This window comes from Carassius carassius, chromosome 32, assembly GCF_963082965.1.
Source record: "Carassius carassius chromosome 32, fCarCar2.1, whole genome shotgun sequence".
In the NCBI taxonomy this organism is placed as follows: domain Eukaryota; kingdom Metazoa; phylum Chordata; class Actinopteri; order Cypriniformes; family Cyprinidae; genus Carassius; species Carassius carassius.
The window spans coordinates 1,439,910-1,455,443 of record NC_081786.1 but is presented as its reverse complement, the minus strand read 5'-3'; the positions used below and the strand labels follow the sequence as shown (position 1 = coordinate 1,455,443).

The 15,534-nt window shown below is 34.6% G+C and overlaps 1 protein-coding gene across 1 annotated transcript in view; it reads left to right on the top strand.

The window, feature by feature from the left end:
* The window catches only part of plcb2 (phospholipase C, beta 2), a 36,020-nt gene extending 23,527 nt beyond the window's left edge, over positions 1–12,493 (top strand). Inside the window, exons 25-32 of the mRNA XM_059519794.1 lie at positions 81–509; positions 1,361–1,526; positions 2,509–2,632; positions 5,632–5,696; positions 6,683–6,703; positions 7,486–7,534; positions 9,132–9,230; positions 12,314–12,493. Of these exons, the coding sequence (XP_059375777.1) occupies positions 81–509; positions 1,361–1,526; positions 2,509–2,632; positions 5,632–5,696; positions 6,683–6,703; positions 7,486–7,534; positions 9,132–9,230; positions 12,314–12,484 (1,124 nt within the window). The 3' untranslated portion in view covers positions 12,485–12,493. The remainder of the gene's footprint in view (positions 1–80; positions 510–1,360; positions 1,527–2,508; positions 2,633–5,631; positions 5,697–6,682; positions 6,704–7,485; positions 7,535–9,131; positions 9,231–12,313) is intronic.
* The last annotated feature ends 3,041 nt before the right edge of the window (positions 12,494–15,534 follow it).

Genomic DNA, 15,534 nt, shown 5'->3' with positions numbered 1-15,534 from the left:
CTGATTTGTCATATTTATTGAAGTGAAATGGATGATAATTCATGATAATTGATCTGCCTGTGACTCTATCATATAATAAGAACCGAAGGCCGCAGAAGCAGCTCCAGCATCATCAGAGACTGAAGCTGCAGTTCCTCCAGCAGAGGGCGACACTGCATCACCTGAACCCAAACCTGAAGTAAAACCAGAACCTGAACCCAAACCTGAGGAGAAAACTGAACCAGAGCCCGAACCTGAAGTAAAACCAGAACCTGAGCCCAAACCTGAGGAGAAAACTGAACCAGAGCCCGAACCTGAAGTAAAACCAGAACCTGAGCCCAAACCTGAAGTAAAACCAGAACCTGAACCCAAACCAGAGGAGAAAACTGAACCAGAGCCCGAACCTGAAGTAAAACCAGAACCTGAACCCAAACCTGAGGAGAAAACTGAACCAGAAGCTGCTGCTGATGCAGACGCTGTCGTCACAGAGACCAAAGAATCCAGTGAGGAAAGCCCATCTGATCCATCAGGTGATCTGATTTGTAACATCATCACACTGACTCGCCAAGTTACTTGTTACATTAGTTTCAATAGTTACATTACAAAATACAGCCATCACCTCAACTCATCCACAACCATCATCAAAACATTACAAAAGATCATTTTCAATATAAATTGTAGCCTGATTTTATAATAGTAAAAAATTATTTATATCTCTAGTCCTTTAAGAAAATTGCTTTATCCTTCAGTTAATGTTTTTTTTAAGTTTTTAAAAAACATACTTTTAAGCAATATTTGTTTTAAATACACATATTTACACACAAATACAGTATATATATATATATATATATATATATATGTGTGTGTGTGTGTGTGTGTGTGTGTGTGTGTGTGTGTGTGTGTGTGTGTGCTCTTGTTTTTGTGTCATATCAGGACACAACTCTGTATAATGTCATGGGTATGACACAGGTATTACAAGCAGAGGGTGACTTATGAGGACATAACCCATGTCCCCATTTTTCAAAACGCTTATAAATCATACAGAATGAGTTTTTTTGGAGAAAGTAAAAATGCAGAAAGTTTCCTGTGAGGGTTAGGGTTAGGTGTAGGGTTGGTGTAGGGCCATAGAATATACAGTTTGTACAGTATAAAAACCATTACACCTATGGGATGAACACACTTTACACAAAAACAAACGTGTGTGTGTGTGTGTGTGTGTGTGTGTGTGTGTGTGTGTGTGTGTGTGTGTGAAATGTCTAAGAAAATGGGTCAGTATCATTTAAAATCAAAAAACATAGTTTTTAGCTCTGCAAATAGAAAGACCTGTAGTGTTGACAAACTCTGAGCAGAAGTGAGTCTGACTGATGGAGGTGTTTTTCAGACATCACCACTGTGACCTGTGAAGAACTGCAGCAGCACAAGAACTTCCTGAAGGTCACCAAGAAACAGGAGAAAGACCTGAAAGACACGGAGAAGAAGTTTCAGAAGAAACGAGAAGAACTGCTTCAGAAATACAGCGACCAGTTCAAAGCCTTGAAGAAGAAGAAGTACATGCACAATCAACATGCTTGATTATAGGCTGTGTTATTTATACTATTGTAGTATTTTGAATTAGCTTTTATTTTTATATTTCCAAATTATTTTTTTGGATTTTTTTTTTTGCTTTTGTCATTTTTATTTTTAAAGTACTTTATTTGTATTATTTTTTAAGTTTTCCTTTTAGCTACTGAGAAGCAAAACTACATTAAAAAAAATGTCAGAAAAAATATCTTGCATTAACATTATTTTTATATTTTAGTTTAAGTTTTAGTAATTTTGTTTTGTATGTTTCTCTTTTTTATTTTTATTTTTTATATATATATATTTATTTAGGCAGTGTTATTTTATACTACTGTAGTATTTAGAATTAGCTTTAATTTTTCCTTTTTTCAATATATTTTTTAAATAATTGTTAAAATGTTTAATTTTTAGTAATTTCTTTTTTCATTTTAATTTTTTTTAAAGTACTATTTATTTGTAATTTTTAAATTGTTTTAGCTACTGTGAAGCAAAACTACAAATATATTTTGCATTAACACTATTTTTCTATTTTAGTTTAAGTTTTAGTAATTTTGTTATGTTCGTTTGTCATTTATATATATATATATATATATATATATATATATATATATATATATATATATATATATATATATATATATATATATAATAATGTCATTACTTAAAACTCATTTTATTTCATTTAGTTTCCAATGCAGCATTTCTAATATTTGTTTAAGCTTAAGTTTTTCATCTAAAATTTACTTTCCATGTCAGCTTTGTTTTAATTAAAGAAAAGTATTGAAACAGGTTGACCAAGATTGTCTTGCTGGTTAAACTAGCACAGAAGTTAAGTGTGCATCTAATTCTGAGCTCTTTTGAGCCAGGAAACACGTCTGTGGAACTTTAATGTTTCGTGTTTATGTCCCTGAGTTGTGTGTTGTGTGTTGATCTCTGGTTAAGTGTGTGTGTTCCCGTGTGATTGTCCAGGTCTGGAGATGATCCCGGTGACCAGGTGAATGAACTCAAGCAGAAGCTGAAGTCGGAGCTCAGGGCTCTGCTGGTCGAGCAACACGATCAAATCAAGAAGAAGAAAGAACAGAACAACACTGAGGTACAGACACAGATATTATGACTGCTGATTGACTGTCTTGATGAGGTGTTCCCACACTGTGAGACTGTAGAGCCTGAACTTCATCACAAAGACTATTCATTCATCAGAAATCATTCAAATACTGCATATAGTGTAAATCTGCTAGCAAACATATAGAAAAGCAAATTAATGTTTCTAATCAAAATGTGATTGGCATGAAGGGTTTAATTGTTTTATCACATAATGATCACAGTTTAAGTTTCAAACTATTATTGTTATAAAATATTATTATTTTATGAACTTCTGTTCGGTTTCAGCCACATTGATCATTTAAATTAGCCTGTTATTGTTATTATTATTATTATTATTGTTATCATTTTTTTTATGAATTCTAGCTTGATTTCAATCATACTAAATGTTTCAGTTAGCCTGTTTTTATTTTATATATATATATATAATTTTTTTTTTTTTTTTTTTTTTTTTTTTTGGCCATACAAAGCATTTAAATTAGCCAATTATTATTATTAGTTACAATTATTATTATCCTTTTATTAATTTTTTTAAATTAATTAGCTCATTTTGGCCTAAGCATTTCAATTAGAATATTATTACTATTATTATTATTATTATTATTATTATTGTCTATTTACTTTAATTTCAGTCATTCTAAGACTTTCAATTCACCTATTATTATTAGTATTATTGTTATAATTTTTATTATAATCACAACACTAAACCCTCTAACCTAGCAATCTCATAACAACACTCAGAAGATAGCAACCGCATAGTATTGCTCTAAAACACTCAGATTAACCTAGCAACCACATAGCACCACTCTTAAACACTCAGAACAACATAGCAACTGCAAATCAACACTCAGATTAACCTAGCAACCACATAGCACCACTCTTATACACTCAGAACAACATAGCAACTGCAAATCAACACTCAGATTAACCTAGCAACCACATAGCACCACTCTTATACACTCAGAACAACATAGCAACTGCAAAGCAACACTCAGATTAACCTAGCAACCACATAGCAACACTCTTAAACACTCAGAACAATATAGCAACTGCAAAGCAACACTCAGATTAACCTAGCAACCACATAGCACCACTCTTATACACTCAGAACAACATAGCAACTGCAAAGCAACACTCAGATTAATCTAGCAACCACATAGCAACACTCTTAAACACTCAGAACAACATAGCAACTGCAAAGCAACACTCAGATTAACCTAGCAACCACATAGCAACACTCTAAAACACTCAGAACAATATAGCAACTGCAAAGCAACACTCAGATTAACCTAGCAACCACATAGCAACACTCTAAAACACTCAGAACAACATAGCAACTGCAAAGCAACACTCAGATTAACCTAGCAACCACATAGCAACACTCTTAAACATTCAGAACAACATAGCAACTGCAAAGCAACACTCAGATTAACCTAGCAACCACATAGCAACACTCTGAAACACTCAGAACAACATAGCAACGGCAAAGCAACACTCTAAAATACCAAGAACAACCTATTAACACATAGAAACACTCTGAAACACTCAGAACAACATAACAACTGCAAAGCAACATTCAGATTAATCTAGCAACCACATAGCAACACTCTTAAACACTCAGAACAACATAGCAACTGCAAAGCAACACTCAGATTAACCTAGCAACCACATAGCAACACTCTAAAATACTCAGAAGAATATAGCAACTGCAAAGCAACACTCAGATTAACCTAGCAACCACATAGCAACACTCTTAAACATTCAGAACAACATAGCAACTGCAAAGCAACACTCAGATTAACCTAGCAACTACATAGCAACACTCTGAAACACTCAGAACAACACAGCAACTGCAAAGCAACACTCTAAAATACCAAGAACAGCCTATTTACACATAGAAACACTCTGAAACACTCAGAATAACCTGAAACCACACAGTAATACTCTCAAATGCTAAGAATAACCTAGCAACCCCATTTAAACACTCAGAACAACAAAGCAACACTAAACACTCGGACAACATATCAAGTGACGTTAAATACAGCCAAGTATGGTGACCCATACTCTGAATTTGTGCTCTGCATTTAACCCATCCAAAGTGCACACACACAGCAGTGAACACACACACACACACCGTGAACACACACCTGGAGCAGTGGGCAGCCATTTATGCCGGTATTAAAGGTGTAGAGAGCACTGTACATTCACTCTCTCCAGCTACAATCCCTGCCACCCCGAGACTCGAACTCTCAACCTTTGGATTACTAAATCCAAATCTCTATCCATTAGGCCACAACTTCAGAATGATAGCAACACTCTAAAACACTTATAACAACATAGCAACCACATAGAAACACTCTGAAACACTAAAACAACACTCTAGACACTTGGAACAGCATAAAAACACATAGTAACACTCTAAAATAATAAGAACAGCCTAGTAACCACATAATAACACAAAAAAACTCAGAAAATGGCAACTTCATAGCAACACTCTAAACATGCTGAATAACAGCAACCACGTGGCAACAATCTAAAACATGCAGAACAACCTAAAAACCACATAGTAACACTTTTAAATACTAAGAAAAGCCTAACAACCCCATAACAACACTCTAAAATGCTTAGAGCAACATAGCAACCACAAAGCAACACTTTAAAACAATCAGAATAACCTAGCAATACCAAAGCAACACTCTAAAACATTCAAAACAATAGAAAATGCATATTAACATAACCTAGCAACCACATAGCAACAGTCTAAAAACATGAGTGATATTTTCCTAAGAGATCCGATGCACCGCTATCACCTGCTGAAAGCAGGAAGCAGGTGCTGGAGATTTCTTACTAGGAAGTGACAGGAAGTGCTTGTATTCATTTCCTCTGTGTGGCAGCACAGCAGATCTCAGAGCGATGTCCAGCTGGTGTGGTCTGTTCTGATACATGTAAGTGACACTTCCTGTGTTCTCTCCTGTATTTCCTGTATGACAGCGTTTGACCAAACTCCTGGAAATGGCCACAGAGAAGCACTGCAGTGAGATCAAGGCACTCAACAGGTGTGTGTCAAGTGTGTGTGTGTGTGTGTGTGTGTGTGTGTGTGTGTGTGTGTGTGTGTGTGTGTGTGTGTGTGGAGGACACAACTCTGTATAATGTCATGGGTATGACACAGGTATTACAAGGAGAGGGTGACTTATGAAGACATAACCCATGTCCCCATTTTTCAAAATGCTTATAAATCATACAGAATGAGTTTTTTGGAGAAAGTAAAAATGCACAAAGTTTCCTGTGAGGGTTAGGGTTAGGTGTAGGGTTGGTGTAGGGCCATAGAATATACAGTTTGTACAGTATAAAAACCATTACACCTATGGGATGAACACACTTTACACAAAAACAAACGTGTGTGTGTGTCCTTGTTTTTGCTACATTGTGGAATAAGATAGCAAAACCTTATATTTTTGACATTGTGGGGAGCGACCCGTGGTCGTGTGTGCGTGTGTGTGTGTGTGTGCGTGCGTGCGTGTGTGCGTGTGTGTGTGTGTGTGTTTCAGTGAACTTGACCTTTGAAACAAGAGAAATAGAAAGCGTAAGATGCGTGAGATGAATCTTTGAGTATTGTAATTCAGCTGATGCATCAGAGCTGCAGTGTGTGAGTGTGTTTGTCTTGGGAAACATAACGAGGTTTCAGGGGCTGGTGACCTTTTCTACATGGAGCGCAGTTTGTTTGATAATTATTTGGTTAATTATCATTGTTTCGAGAGCAGAAGCAAAGTAAATACGCTGTGAGCGTGAGTGGGACAGATCACCTCTGTTTATTAACACAAACCACCGACAGAAACAAAACTAGTCTGCAATGGTTTAGTAGCTTGGTCACAGTTTGAGCTTCTCATGAAAAAATAAAACAGCTAGAGGAATGACTGCTGTGTGCGATCATTTGACCTGATGGGATGTAAATATTTCTAAAATAACAACTAAATTAAATAAAATGCAGGTAATAATCATGATATCTCTCACACTTACAATTGTTTTTTTGTTTTTTTTTCAGTGAGCCCAAGAAGAAAGACAAGTAAGATTTTTTTTGGTGTTGTTTCTGGATTATACATAAAAATTTGAAACCAACCAACCAACCCCCCCCCCCCCCCCCCAAAAAAAAAACTTGCTACTAATTATTTGAATCCTAAAAATCTTAAATGTATATAAATAAAAAAATATATTTGTATGGTTTTGAAATCATACATTTCATTAAATGATAAATGTAATCAGATATGTAATCAATAAAAAAATTATGAAAAGCTAAAATAAAAATATAAAACCAAAATAGGTAATTATTGTAAATATATATATATATAATTTTTTCTCACTAAGACTGTATTTATGTAAAATTAATGTAAAATGAATATATAAAAATTACTATTGCTAATAATTAATTAAATAATAAAAATGGAAAATTTAAATTAATAAATAAATATTTGTAAAAAAAAATGCATTCATTTGATCCAAAATTAACTAAAACAGTAAAATTTGAACATATTATTACAATTTAAAATAACTTTTTTTCTATGTAAATATATGTTCAAATGTAATTTATAGCAGTGATCAAAGCTACATTTTCTAAATAATTACTTTCCAGTGTCACATGATCATTCAGAAATATGCTGTAAAAGTATTCATAAAAAAAAAACAAAAAAAAAACAAAATTCACCCTACCTTTCTGGAATAATGTATAGAATTTATTCTGATAACTTTTAGGAGTACAATAGCATTTTAGTTTTACTAAACCTAGTTAGTGTCACATTAAACATGATAGTTCTTGTTTTAATGCACAAATATTAATTCCCTCTATTTCAGAATGAAGAAATGCAAAAGTACGGAGCAGCTTGACAACGATAACGCACAGGTAAAGCACCACATGAACACAGATCGAGTGATCGAACATACAACGGAAAATAGACGGATGGCAGCTGAATTAGAGCTGCTCGGACACAAAGCCATGGTTCAGGTTGAGTTTTAACAAACGCAGACTAACATGTGCTCTCTCTCTCTCTCTCTCTCGTGATGTTTACAGCAGGTGAACGATGGAAACATGTGCGTTATGACTCACTCTGTGCACATGCAGCTCCTCCAAATTCATTCACTGCTCCATTAGTTCCCATCTCCACGGCCAGAACACAATGCCATTTAAGTCTAAGATGTAGATGTGTTTATAGATGTATTTATAAAGCCAGAGACCCTAGTGAGTGTACTTTATGTGAACGCAAACGCTCGGCTTCATGCGTCATTGCATTCCTCAATATGGAGAAGAGTTGAGGATGATTGAAAATTGGCTGTTTTTATAGTAAAGAGAGTAAAACTTCTAGCACAGGGTTTCCCAAACTGAGGTTAGTGAGGAAGAGTAGGGGTCAAAAAAAAAGTTTTGATAAAAAAGGCAATAATTAATAATAAGAAAAATAATTACAAAATAAACTAATAAAATAAAATAAAAACAACATTTGAAATAAAACACTTAATTAAATCATAAAAATTTAAATTATTTTAAATTCAAAACTATTTAAATGAAGCACTAATAGTTAAATAATAAAAAAAATTAATTATAATAAAATTATAATTTAACATAAATACTTAAAAAAATTAAACAATAAAAATAAAACACTCACTAAAAATAAAAATTCAACTAAAATAAATTTTCCAAAATATAAAAATGGTCAAAATAAAAATAGCGATGAAATAAATCATAAAAATTTTGAAATAAAAACGATCAGAATAAAACATTTACTAATAATTAATTAAATTATAACAGTGTAATATATATATATATATATATATAATATAAAATGTATTTAAAAATGTGCTTATAATATAAAAAATATAATATATTATTTATTTATAATATTTATTATAATAAATGATTTAAAAATAAAAACAAACAAAAGAAAACACACTGACTATTTAATATGTTTACTTGCATGTTATGTGACCTTTATGTAAACAACATAAGAGAATTGTGAGCATGTAAATATGTGAATAAAGCTTGGGAATCCCTGGTCTAGAAGAGCCGACTGTACGTTGAGTTTTGTGTGCTTCAACTTATGCTTCATTTGCAGTAAGTTATGAGGTTTTATCCAATCAGGATGTTTTCTTAGAAGACAGCAGAGAACTGAAACTGCTCGAAGCACCTCGAGTTACAGTTAAAGGTCCTCTATTATTGAGTTCAGAACGGACTGATAGAGTCTCCTCAGATGTTCAGCAGCTGTATGTGTGTCAGATCAACGTGATGTGCGAACAATAGATGCACATGGACTCTCTTTTCTCTTCTGTCTCACTGACGCACACACATGTTCATGCACATGACCTGGAGAGCAATGCAACACCACAATGTTGAACACTTGCATGCATATTAATGCATATGTGCTGCACTCGAGAACATGTATGTGAGCGCACATGGCAGAGGTGTGTGTGTGTGTGCTGATAATGCATGTAATATCACACTCTCTCAGTCGGCAGATAAGAGCAGCGCTGATGCTTCACCGCAGGAACAGAGTCTGAAGAAGAAACAGGCGGCTACACTGGCCAGCATCAGAGAACTGATCATTCAGGTACACACTGACCCTGTCTTCTGTCCTACAACACACTCCTGTCTGAATCTGAGTGTGCACATTACACACAGCCGCTCGGAAGAAACATTTCTTCATAAGAAAGTAATCATTTTATTCAGCAAAGGTGCATTAAAAGTGAGAAAATGAGCATTTATAATGTTACAAAATATTTATATTTCCATTTGCTTGACTTGATGAAAAGGTAGTGATTAATCAAATTATGCAAATGTCAAATTAAAATAAAGGAGTCGTTTAAAAATAAATCATAATAAATCAGTTGCTTATTATTAATTAAATCCTGAAAATGTAAAATTAAAATAATCTATTTTTATTCGTGCATTAAAATTATTAAAAGTGACAAAAAAGGTATAATGTTAGAGAAAGATTACTATTTCTATTGCATTGTCTTGGAAAGGTAATAATTAAATAAATCCTAAAAATGTAAAACAATGAATCATATAAAAAAGTATATTTAAAATAAATAAATAAAGCACAAGTGATTGATTTAATCATAAAAATGTAAATTAATTAATAATTCATTAATAAGAATTAAACCATTTACTAATAATTAAATCATAAATATGTACAATTAAATTAAAAAAAATGTAAGAAATTATTTTATACAGCGACACAAAAGTGACAGTAAAGATATTATTTATAATGTTACAAAAGTTCCAAATGTAAATAAACGCTGTTCTTTCTCTGAATCCTGAAAAATAAAATGCATCATGGTTTCCACAAAAATATTGTGCAGCACAACTGTGTTCAATAGGGGTGGGCGGATCGATCTAAATATCGATAGTATCGATGCCAACACTGGTATTGGTATCGTATCGATACAATTGTAATTGAATCGATATTTTAATTTAAATATCTCTCATCTACGTTCATTATACTTTGCTCGTGTCTTCTACCTCTACAATCCCGAGCAAACGCTGCGTTCACATCCTGGCCCACTTTGCTACTCCTCCCCCTCCTGCTGCTCTGCTGTGATTGGTTGTTGTGTCGTCACGTGACTCACTGACACAACGCGCCGAGGAGCAGCGAACAGAGTGAGCGAAGCTGATAGCACATTGAAGTCCAGAAGAGGGGCTCAGGGAATGTAATTGCACAGGTATATTTGTTCTTTGTTTGTTCTTCGGTAATAATTGTGTGCACTTTATTTAATTTGCTTTTAAAACCAGAAAAAGGGAGATATTTTTTTTATTCTTTCTTTTTTTTTTATGCTGTAAAGAATTCATTCTACAGTGCCTAATAACTAATAATTTTGTGGACTTCAATACATTAATAAAAAATATTTCCTAAATAATTGCTCATTCATCCACCTCATAAATAATGACATAGACCTACTGCACTCCCCTACACAAAAGTTTTTTTAATTAAAAAGTATCGTATTGGTATCGGTATCGGTATCGGTATCGACGATACTGACCCTATATGTATTTGGTACACACCAAATTTTGCAGTATCGCCCACCACTAGTGTTCAAGATTGATAATAATCAGAAATGTTTCTTGAGCATAAAATCATCATATTTTCATGATTTCTGAAGATCATGTGACACTGCGGAGCATCACAGAAATACAATATATTCCGATCGAAAACAGCTGTTTTAAATTGCAATAATATTTCACAATATATCTGTTTTTAATGTATATTTTATATATAATAAATTAATAAATGCACCCTTGATGAGCAGAAGAGACGTCATTAGAAAAACCAAACTTCTGAGGACTTTGTTAAAATTAAATAAAGGGGATTTTATCATAACCAGACTTTATTAAAACCATCAAAATAACTTTCTTTGCCTATTCCCACTGAATATCAGCTTATAGATTATGAAAGGCCTGGCCTATTCTTTTTTCAGGAAAGGCATTTCTGAATTTAATAATGCAGTGATGACTGTAAAAACTGCAAGAGAAGCCAATGACTAATTCAGCATCTGAATAATAATGTTACTGACGTCTTTATCAGTGAGTCTTGCTCCTCATGTTGTTACAGGACAGATGTGCTGGAAGTTGTAGTAACACCTGGCTTGTGAATGGAGTTTTTCTCCCACAGATGTGTCTTAGTTTGACATGTTTTGGCTGACGTGAGTTTCTGTTTGAAGGGAACAGACGGCCGTCTGTCAGACCAGAGTTTTTAAATCTCTCAGCATTTATAGATCTGGAGCTGCTCCATCTATCTTCAGAGACGGATACCAATACTAGAAGTATTTACCACTTTAAGGATGAAAATCAATAAAAACGTCTTATAAAAGTCAATTAAATTAGAAAAAAATAATATAAAAAGGTGAAAACATTAAAAAAGACTGACTAATTATTAATCAAATAATATATATATTTTGTTTTATAATTTTAATAAAAAAAATAATGATTTAATTAAAAAAGTAGTTAAAATAAATATCATTAAAATAATACATTATCAAAAATAAACCACTTAGTAATAATAAATTAATTATATTTTCTATGAAAATAATAAATAATAGAAAGTTTCATGAAGTTAATAATAAATTAAATAATAGCAAATAATAAAAACAATCCAAAATAATAAAAAAATTTACAAATTTTTAATTTTAATAAAAAAATAATGAATTTAATAAAAAAAAAGTAGTTAAAATAAATATCATAAAAAAAATACATTATCAAAAATAAAACACTTAGTAATTATAAATAAAATATTTATATTTTCTATGGAAATAATAAATAAAAATTATTCATGAATTTAATAATACATTAAATAATAAAAAAAATAAAAACAATCCAAATTAATCAATCACTAATCATTATTTCATTCAAAAAATGTTAAATGTGTTTGTTTGTAGATTTATGATTTCAAATAAATGCTTATCTTTTAAAAGTGTAGGTATTTGTGAATATTTTGTTAGTTGTTTTGTTACTTTAGGATAGTTCACCCAAGAATTATGCATTGCAGTTTCAAAGTGCATATTCAAACTGATTTCAGGACACAAGATATATTATAATGAATCTTTATCTGATCAGTTTTATAAAGCATAAAAGCATCATGTTGATGTTGAGTGCTGTGACTGAGCGCGGCTCTGGTTTCTTGACCTCTGTGTGCAGCTGAATAAAGACGCTGTGACCGAACATGTGAAGAAGATGTGGTCTCTGCCCGGTGACCTGTCCGAGGCCGTCAACTCCTGCGTCCAGACGCATTTCCCCGAGCATGTGGAGAAGGCCGGAGAGAGCCGCTCCGAGAACACCGGACAGTTCAACCATGTGTTCGTGGGATGAGCTCCATCTCAACAGGAGTTCAGTGCAACTCGCCATTAATATTTAGCATTTACATTTATTTGACACTTGTTTCTGTTTTAGTGCAAACTGTGTTCTTTTCATTAGGTGATGTTTGCTTGGATGCAATTTAGCACTCAACCTCAGTATAATGTAATTTAAGGCTATATGTCTGACTTTTATTTGAGTAACCATATTCACATTAACTAATATATGTTTTTGAGAGATGCACTTTGGATTGTAGGAGTTTTGTGCTGGTGGAGGTGATAAATAAAGATAAAAACACATCGGCATTGACAGAAAGCTCATTCACCCCGGTGTGTACAGTAGGAAGACTTCAAGTGATGTTAGATTGAGCTGGAGAGAGGAAATAAGTTTGGTGTGTTTAAACTCAGAAAATGATGAGGAGAGGACAGAGGATGACTTAGAGTCGGCCCACACACTATTATTCAGATGATTCGGTTGAGTCTGTGTCCTAAATAACACTGGTTCAATATTACAAACAGTCAAAATCACCACATACACCCAGAACCACTGACTGTACCTCGCTTTAACACACATACTGACCCAACAAAGAAATATGAGACACTGATGTGAGTCAAAATGGTTTTATTATGCAAGTATAGAGCGTGTGGAGTTATCCTTTCTGTCTCTAATTTAAAGCTGTTAAGATTTCAATGAGAGTCTTAAAATAGCTGAATGGATTGTGAATGGCAGGTTATTATAGTTCACTCAAACTAAAACCATAAAAATTACTGTTAAAAACTTTCCTTAAACGGAAATAAAATATATCGAAAGAATATTTAGCTTTCAACTAGATTGTATACCTTTAGCCAAGGCAACATTTCTTATTTTCATTAAGTTTAATACCTGATGTTACAAAATAATTTATATTACACACACAAACACACACACACACACACACAAAAACACACGCACACAGACACACACACACAAACACACACAGGCACATACACACACACACAAAAACACACACACACACAGACACACATACACACACACACACATAAACACACACAGACACAAACACACACACAAACACACACAGACACATACACACACATACACACACACAAAGACACACACACACACACACACACACACAGAAACACACAAACACAAAGACACACACAGACACACACACACACACACACACACACACACACAGAAACACACACACACACAAAGACACACACAGACACACACACACACACACAGAAACACACACACACACACACAGAAACACACACACACAAAGACACACACAGACACACACACACACACACACACACACACACAGAAACACACACACACACACACACACACAGAAACACACACACACAAAGACACACACAGACACACACACACACACACAGAAACACACACACACAAAGACACACACACACACACACACACACACAGAAACACACACACACAAAGACACACACAGACACACACACACACACACACAGAAACACAGAAACACACACACACAAAGACACACACACAGAAACACACACACACAAAGACACACACACACAGACATACACACACACACACACACACACACAAACAAACAGACACACACACACACACACACACACACACACTCACATATATACACACACACAAACAAGTTCATGATCTTTTCCACATTTCATACCAGGGTTATTATCAATAAAACTAAAACCATATATATATATGTGAAGTGGACTGCTAAATATAAAACAGAACATTATACTTGGCTACGGATTTCTATGCATGAAACATTTACAAAACGAACATGAAAATTAACTTCAGTCCTGTGGACGTGTACAGTTTTTTTCAGTCGCTAACAAGCGTTTGTCCAAACAGTTGTCACATTTCCAAAACTCTAAACACAGTTAGCACAGCATCAGTCTTTTGTGGCCATACCATTCACACATTTCATGTCGTTTTCACACAATATGCAGTCAGTGAACACATTTCCAAAATGCTTACATTTTCTTAACAGACAAGCTATACCTCCCAACATAATTATGGATTGTTTTTGTAGTATTTACGAATGTTAACATACAACATCCCACAGTAGCAAAAACAATATTCCAAACCTTAGATACAGTATAGAAAAACCTCTGCTTCTGCAATGATATCAGTTCAAAAACAATATATCTCAGCTGATAATAAACAAACAATTGAATAATTGACATACAGCTGATTTATGTTGGGTAAATTGGGACAACCACAGCTGGTTCCAGTCTGGCTTAGACTCAGTGGCAGGGGTTATTTTTTTCTATTACTATAAAAGGAGGACTTTGAGGAGTGATGTTTTTGGAAACAGAAACAGAAAAAGACAAACACTGTAATGTCTGGACAAGGAAGAGGAAGAGGAAGAGCAAGAGCAAGGGGCCCAGGGAGAAGAGCAGGCCCCGTGAGAGATGCAGAAGGAGGTGCAGTGAGAGGAGCAGTGAGAGGAGCAATGAGAGGTGCAGGTGCAGTGAGAGATGCAGAAGGAGGTGCAGTGAGAGGAGCAGTGAGAGGAGCAATGAGAGGTGCAGGTGCAGTGAGAGATGCAGAAGGAGGTGCAGTGAGAGGAGCAATGAGAGGAGCAATGAGAGGTGCAGGTGCAGTGAGAGATGCAGAAGGAGGTGCAGTGAGAGGAGCAGTGAGAGGAGCAATGAGAGGTGCAGGTGCAGTGAGAGATGCAGAAGGAGGTGCAGTGAGAGGAGCAATGAGAGGTGCAGGTGCAGTGAGAGATGCAGAAGGAGGTGCAGTGAGAGATGCAGTGAGAGATGCAGAAGGAGGAGCAGTGAGAGGAGCAATGAGAGGTGCAGGTGCAGTGAGAGATGCAGAAGGAGGTGCAGTGAGAGGAGCAATGAGAGGAGCAATTAGAGGCGCAGGTGCAGTGAGAGATGCAGAAGGAGGTGCAGTGAGAGGAGCAGTGAGAGGAGCAATGAGAGGTGCAGGTGCAGTGAGAGATGCAGAAGGAGGTGCAGTGAGAGGAGCAATGAGAGGAGCAATGAGAGGTGCAGGTGCAGTGAGAGATGCAGAAG